This window comes from Neltuma alba, unplaced genomic scaffold (genome assembly GCF_004799145.2).
Source record: "Neltuma alba isolate B1F8T4 unplaced genomic scaffold, ASM479914v2 tig00011757_pilon, whole genome shotgun sequence".
In the NCBI taxonomy this organism is placed as follows: domain Eukaryota; kingdom Viridiplantae; phylum Streptophyta; class Magnoliopsida; order Fabales; family Fabaceae; genus Neltuma; species Neltuma alba.
In genome coordinates, this window is record NW_021636385.1 from 17,481 (window position 1) to 25,405 (window position 7,925).

At 35.1% G+C, this 7,925-nt stretch overlaps 1 protein-coding gene across 1 annotated transcript; it reads right to left on the bottom strand.

The window, feature by feature from the left end:
- Positions 1-228: 228 nt before the first annotated feature.
- Positions 229-5,364, bottom strand: LOC114717636 (monocopper oxidase-like protein SKS1). The gene is made up of 9 exons (XM_028902844.1): positions 5,215-5,364; positions 4,310-4,419; positions 3,953-4,223; positions 3,668-3,806; positions 2,728-3,094; positions 1,754-2,119; positions 1,589-1,667; positions 709-908; positions 229-536 (listed from the first exon to the last, which is right to left on the bottom strand). Exons 1-9 carry the CDS (start codon positions 5,362-5,364, stop codon positions 434-436), a joined length of 1,785 nt encoding a protein of 594 aa, XP_028758677.1. The 3' UTR covers positions 229-433.
- Between the last annotated feature and the right edge of the window lie 2,561 nt (positions 5,365-7,925).

The following is a 7,925-nucleotide window of genomic DNA, read 5'->3' on the forward strand; positions in this document are numbered from 1 at the left end:
CAGAATTCATCATTTTAGTGGGCTCAGTTGGGCCAACTTGATCAGCTCAATCTATTCTCTTTTTTAAACCCAAAAAAAATCTAGAAGGCAGGGAGAGTAAAAAAGCGGGGGAAAAAACATGGGCAAAGGATGCATTCATTGACTAAATTTGAGTAAACATTATAGAACGTCTAAAGAACTAAACAAATCTGATTTTTGAACATAGATAAAGAATGATCAAACCCAACTAAATCATTGATTCATCTTTTAGTCGATTAACAACTAGGTTTAAAAGAAAATCAGGGCAAACCAAAAGAAAATCTTGACTCAGACCACTCTTTAGACCTAAAAATTAGTATAACCCTTTGGGCATACTATCCTACAGATCTCCAAAACCCTAACACATCAGTAAAACTGTGAACACGCTAACCTCACAGGCATACAGCAGTGAAGCTTAGCTATATAAGAAAATGGCAGTGAAAAGTGCCAGCATCATCGTCATGTAATGCTTCAAGTTTACTCCAAAAGTATGAGCTCCAGAAGAGTGGTGCTGCTCCCTGCAGGCAAAATTCATAAAAAAAATCATTTAAAAAAAAAAAAAAAAAGACAAACATTTGATGTCAAATTACTGAGTTCTCAACGATATTTTTCTTCTCGTATTATGATGATAATATTAAATGACTCAATAATAAACAATTAATCAAGTGACGGGTTAGAAGGATTGGATACTTTTGAAGAGACTTGAGGGGTCCACAGTATAGAACATTATCTGGTGCTGACATTTCTGTCTTCCCATTTTCTTCAGGATTGACAATCCTCAGATACGTTTCTTGGCCTAGATACCACCTGTCTAGGTTTTCTGCTCTCAGGTTCCATGCCCCAGTGTTGTCAAGAGAAATAAGGATTGCAGTCCATGCTTCAGGGAAAACCTATTCATTGGGAACACGGACACTTCAAACCCAACACATAACAGAACTCAAATCCCCCAATGGTTGAAGATTATTGCATGGCAACACATCAGGCAATCATTAAGAAAAAGATCACAGAGATACGGAGCATGAATATAAAGCATCTGTAGGTGCAATTTTAAGTGCCAGCTACTATGAGTGTCACTCCATCATTGAACCACTTGAGCTTCATAGTGATAAATAATATGCTAACATATACATGTTCAATCTCAAAACCAGGAGCTAGAGTTCTTGATGGTCTCACAAACCACTTTTTATACGGTCAAATAACAGTTAACAATGTACCACTACAATTACAATGAAGCTCGAGGTACTTCTAACATTCAGTCGGCTTCATATGGAAAAAGGCTATTCTCATTTCTCAGTAGCTGAGAAGCGTTCAAATCCGAAGGACGCTCGAGAAAAGCAAACAATGAAGATTGATTCAATTGCTCATCAAATTTCAACATTTGACCATGGGAAAATATTCATTCAGGAGTTTTTCAAAGCTAAGCTAAAAAGGTGTGTAGTCAACAAAAGAAAATCCCAGGAAGTCGGGTGCTTGCAAAAGACTATCACAATAACAATATGGCCATGGGATATGTAAATGTACGGGCTTTCTTGTTCCGGCAAAGGGATATATTTTCCAAAGGAAAACAAACCTGAATTGTGCTGCGTGAAATTCCATCCCACTTATTATATGTTCCTCTGGAATTTTCTGTCCACTCATCATAGCCCATCCTGGAGTCACAAAACTTTTGAACTCAGTGATCGCAGACACTATCATACCTTTTAAGACACCAAGGGAAAAGAAAAGGGGCTCTTACCCAACAACAAAGAAGGAGTAGCCATCCATGTGAAAGCTCTGTATTGTGGTGTCATTATTGTGCAATATAATCTCAATGAATCCTCCATATGTAGCATTAATTAAAGATCTGTCCGTCACTGGAGCTCTATTCAGTGGCTTACTGGGAAAATCGAGTTTATAAGTTCCTCTCAACTTGTGGTGGTCAGCGAGCCTAAATGGTATCTCAGGTTTAACAAATGAAATGCCATTGATGGCAGCTCGAACATGGCCATTGATAAGCATTGGAGGCAGAACCTTCAACATATAAGTGTCGGTTATATTAATGGAGCCATACCGGAAGGACCCTTGAGGATTGGGACGAGCTCCACTGGCAGATGTATTTTGCCTAATCAACAAAGGAACCTTAGAACATGCAGTAGACAAGTTCATGAAATGATCAAGATGGAAACGGCTGCCTTTTATTTACTTGCAGCCATAGAACAAATTATACCAAGTAAGTATACCTGTTATGATAGAATTTTTAGGGAGAAAAGCAATTAAGGACCTTATGAGAATATTAATGTAGGATGAGGACTTTCAAGTTGTAAACATAAAAAGTTTGAGCTGTAAATTTCAAAATTTTTAGTTGCAAACAAATCCTCATTTTATATTAATTTCTTTATCGTGTCCTTAATTGTCATTCTCCCAAATTTTTTAAAGATATTGTAGGCATAATTCTTCTTCTAAATATCAAATGTAAAACCAAGAGGACAATTCATATAGGTCACCAACAATGATGAACTACTCTACCCTCATATACTTAGTAAATAACACAAATTAATGAATCACTATGACAATAGTTTGATTTTTTAATAAATTTCAACTATGGGCATTAAATTGAGATTTAATAATGCAAAATCGACAAATATGTGGTTTTCTGTACTCAGAAGAATAACTCAAGGAACCAATCCCTCTAGTTGAAATGTTAACTATATCAAATTCCAAGTGACAAACCTGACACTTCTCGCTTGGTTCATTGATGCCTCCTTGTCATAAAAATCATTGGGTGGATCAGGGAGAGGGCCGGTCGCTGGTCCCTTGGAATTGGAGTAGTGTAAAACTGCAACACCTGTAACCCTTTGCCATAATGATTCATTAACAAACCTGGCACTTGCAACAATATAGTAGTCTGTGCTTGCGTTCTGGTCCATGGAAACCAGAAAAGTGTATGACTGCCCAACATGAATATCAAATTGAGTATAGTTTGATTGACTTGTGTAACAACCCTCCGTTTCTACCAAGAGGAGATTATGATTCTGAATTCTGAAGTTCAAAGTAGTTGAAATACCCACATTATGAACATGAATCCGATAAGTCTTGCCTGCCACATATAATTTTAATCCCAATAAGTATGCAAACCGTTCCAAAAGGTTACCGTGCAGATTGCTAGATAGCATTTTAAAGGATAAGATATAACCTAATATTTCAGTACCAACGAGGTCAGGAATGCAGTTATTGCCAAGTGGCATAATTCCAATATAATTTGAATTTCTTACATCAACTGAGTTCTTACAATATTCTTGATTAAATGCCTTCTTCAAAGCATAACCAAGAAAATATCCAAAGATGTCAAATCAGATTGGTTAAAATACATGCAAAAGAAGCAGCAAAATCACATTTACATTAGCACTAGAACCCAGCAATAGCAATCAGGAAATGAAGGGAGACCTTTGCAAATGAAAATAAGAAAATTTACAGAGAGAAAGAAATAGGTTAAAGTGTTTTGAACATCAAAATTACAAAGACAGGATCATTGTGCATGAAAATTGCCGACTGGGAATATGGCCATTCGATGGAAGAAAGAAAAGCAAAGTACATAGATGAAACGGCAGTATCTTTAAGAGGAGGAAAAACAAAGCATAGCATGTGTAGCAAATCAAAGGGATAATAATACCTGGATCAACATTAATTGTTTCATACTCAATACCACCAGGTACCAGAGAAGTGTTATAACGATAAGGCCCCTTTCCATTAATAAGGACTCCATCTGGCATGCCCAAGCTCTTTCCCTCGTCCAGTGTTTTTCGCAGGGCCTAAATTTAAGAGATGCAGGTATAAAAGAAACCAATCAGAACGAAACCCATCACCATTATATACAGAATAATCCAAAAGCTTTCATAAAAAAGGATAAAAAGAATGATCCAAAAACATAAAAAACAAACCCAAGAGAGTTACTGACTGTATGGGTCTGAGTAAACCAGTCACCAATCAAAATGGCTATATCCCCATCTGGTTGTGCGAAAGGAATGGGGATTTCTTTCCTTTTGTTGATCACCAAGGGGCCAAAGCCACCAGAAGCTCTTTGAAAACCAAGAGAAGGGAAGTAGAAGTAGCTTCCAATTTGATCTTTGACTTGAAACTGGTATGTCCAATTCCATTTGGAAGGAATTGGACAATTTGTGCCAAGAACACCGTCCTGCCATGAATTACGTCGCATTTGAACACCAGGCCTGTCACAATCATGTGACAATTTTGTTAAATCACAATCATTGAACAAGAGAAGTGTAAAATGACATGGAGAGGAAACGGAGCCAACCAAGTAATGAGGAGATCTTCATCCAATTCATTCCATACATTAACAACGACGTTGTTATTTGTAGTAACGTTGATAAGAGGGCCAGGGAATTTCCCATTGACGGCAATGACCTACAGTCAGATTTTATGGAGCAGTGAAGCCAGACATATTCTTATCAAAACTCAGTTTGTTGTACTCGTTCGTCTGAAAGCAAGCGAACAATATTTTCTTTTCCCCAGGGACGAAAACAGAACGGCATCAAAAATTTAAGGAAAGAAAAAGAGATAAGAATAGAACAATACGTAGACGGAAAAAGGAATTAAGAATCCTTAAGAAATCCCACAGTGACCATAACGAAATTCCAATATCAATTTCAGTTTTACACGGATCAAATATTTGGCAAGTTGATTACCTTGCCAGTCTAGACTTATTCAGCGATGCTCAAAAAGCACGAGCTCACTGAATACTAGCTGAAATAGTATAAAATACAAAACAGAAAGTACGAACCGTATGAAAAACGGGAAATCCAAATTTAAGAAATGAGAAGGGATTGTACAGTGATAGCGTTGGGCGCATTTTCTACGACAATAACAGCTGGAATCCATCCATTCAGTATTTTAACATTTAAGAAATATTAGATAGCATTTGAATAGAGAATAAGAGAAGAAAAGGAAAGAAATAAAATAAAACCCCAATCAGCAATGCAATAAAGCAAAATTTCCCAGCATATACGACACGCCATTTCTGGAAAGAAAAATGAGAAACAAACAGAAAAACACCAATCCCGAGCGAAGCGAGCCCCGGAGAAGGATCAAAATCAACGTTAATGATCATAAACCACAAGAAAAAAGAATGACAAGAAGAAGAAGAAGAAGAATGTAACAGAAGTTTACAAAGGACCAGCAGGAGTAGAGAAAAGAGCGAACCCGTTGAGGAACACCAAGAGGCGAGACGGTGATATAGGAGAAATGAAGCTCACTGAAAACGTATGGGTCTCCCGCGAAGCAGAGGGCTGAAAGCAGAGCAATGTGTAAAAACGAAAGCAGAGCGAAGGAAGAGCAGCGGTTAAGAGCCATATTGATGGGTTTGAAAGAAAGTCTCAGGTTTTGTGGTTAAATACATATAAGAGAGAGAGAGAGAGAGAGAGAGAGAGAGCGCTCTTTGCCAGTCTTTAGTCATTTGGTGGTTTTACTGGTTTGCGTGCGAGAGGAATACAATACCCCGCCTCCCGCATGACTTCGTTTGTGAAAACTGAAAAGTACTGTGCATTGGTCAATGACTGGCTACCGGTTCAGCCCGTAAACAACCAAGTTATGTGAATAATGAGTTCTGCGTAATTATCTTCGCCTTAGTCCTGTTCATTGTTCATTTGAAAAAAAAAAAAAAACATATCTTGGTTGCAAATAAACCAACAGCAACTATAATTAAAGCATACTCATATTTTTGTATAAGGGCAGAAATAAGTTATACCCTTTCTGTCCTAAATATAAAGCCTTTATATACTCTTCCGGTCATAAATATAAGAACTTTTTACACACTAGTATAAAGGTTTTATATTTAAAACCGGAGGAGTATCATGTACCATTTGTAAATGATTGGATTATTATGTAACTTATAAACATTTTTTCTTTAATTTAAAATTTACAGTTAAAATTTTTTTATTTACTATACTTTTGTTTCTTAATTTTATTCCTCTCATTTGGCATTAAATCAACTTATTTGAAAATTACCTTCGAACTGTCAAATCAAAGATATATCAAAGATTTTTAACAAAATTGAAAACTTAAAACTCCAACCTAAAATTACTAATTAAACTAATACCATCCTTTTCTGAACTTTTTATGTAATACTCCATTCAACCTTAAATGTAGGATAAGTTTAGTGATTTGTTTTGGTGCTGAAGGTAATATTTCAACATATTTTAATTTCAAAATTTATAATCCCAAACTATTCATACCGCTTGATCATATTAAAAGGGGTTTTCATGTTTTCAATGCAAATAATTAAAAAACTATTTTAAAAAAATAAAACAATCTTTATAAATTAATGATCTAATTCTTATATTTTGTATAGAAGAAAATATTTGGGTCTGTCGTCTTCTGCTTCCGGCACGGAATAACCTGATGCCATTTCAATAAAAAGACGACCGGGCATAGCAAGTGAACTGGAGGAGGGAAGAAACGGCAAGAGGAGGGAACAAGTTTGGGCGCGTAGCGAGGCATTTCTTTGTAACGTTCAGATTTCTGAAAAGAAGGGCCAATCTTCCCACATGCATCCACCCTGGCGGGCCCCACCTCACACCCTAATCCTACTTAATTAATTCTCCATTAATTATGCAGATAAGCTTTGATTTGAGCAAGTGACTTGTTTATTTTTTTCAAGATTTATTAATAGTAGCTTGAATTTGTCATAAATTTTATTGGTTAAAATATACCAATTGCTTAGGCACCCACGACTCATACCCCTAATGCCATTTGTCATAGGAAACAAGCACTAAAATTAGGTGTTTAAAAATGTAAGTTTAATTTAATTAAAAGTAATAAACTAAATTTTAAAAATTTAGACAAAAAGAATTTATTTTTTATATCTACGGACAACATCATGAAGAAGATTATTTTTTATAAAAAAGAACTTAGAGATTATAGTTTAATTATACATAGGCTAAAGTATATATTTGGTTCTTTAACTTTGTACAAGTTTTCAATTCGATCCTTTAACTTTAAAAAGTATACATTTAGTCTTTTAATCCCAGAATCATTAGGATTCGATAATGATTTTTTGTAGCAATTATGGATATTTTGAAAACTAAACTTAATATGTTAGCATTTGAGAATGTTTTATCAACATTTAAAATCTTAATGTCATTATTTTTTTTTTAAAATTTGAAGATTAAAAATTAAAAATATACTTTTTAAAGTTAAGAGATCAAATTAAAACTTTATAAAAATTAAAACAACGAAAAGTATCCTTCAGCCTTTTACATATCTGCAGATCAAACAATTTATTACTCGGTTGTTCAATGCGACAAATACAAATATACCACGATGGTCATTCAAATCCTTAGATAGATCACTCTATCTACAAGTTATCTTAGGAGTAGGACTCGTGCTTCTGGATTGGATGATAATTTCAATATTAACTATATCTCAAATCCTATGTATGATATGAAATCTAATAAAATATTAGGCGAAGGACAAAAACATACTCCTATACCTGCAAATCCCAATTTATGGATATTTGGATGGAAACCAAACCATGGTTTTAGAAGTATTTTTACAGTTTACAAAGTAAATATGTGGAGGAGTTTGCCTCGTTTTGCGGAAAAGTGCTTCTAAGAAGCACTTTTGAGGGTTGCCAAACACCCCTTTAGTATCCCCAAATGGCTAAATTACTGTGTTTGTGAAACTCCTAGGGTATAATTATGCTATCGGATTTTTTTGATACGGTTACCTTTTTTTCTTATTTGTTTCAGGTTTTTATTAAATTTTTTTAGTATTTTTCATGATGCCTAAAAACCCTGTCTAATTTTTAATCTGTTCAGTTTTCGGATTAATTTGAGTTTTAATTCAATGGCAGCTCAACTTTAGTCTATCCCAATTCAACCATGAAAATGACCTTTTAGTCCAAATTCAACCGT

Bases quoted from the DNA above. Each gene is read 5' to 3' on its own strand.
- LOC114717636 (XM_028902844.1), bottom strand. From the start codon at position 5,364: ATGGCTCTTAACCGCTGCTCTTCCTTCGCTCTGCTTTCGTTTTTACAC. The intron at 3,095-3,667 runs GTATTATTATCC...TATATGTGGCAG, and splicing joins AACAATTAATGTTGATCCAG to GCAAGACTTATCGGATTCAT. The intron at 537-708 runs GTATCCAATCCT...TTTTGCCTGCAG, and splicing joins CCCCTCAAGTCTCTTCAAAA to GGAGCAGCACCACTCTTCTG.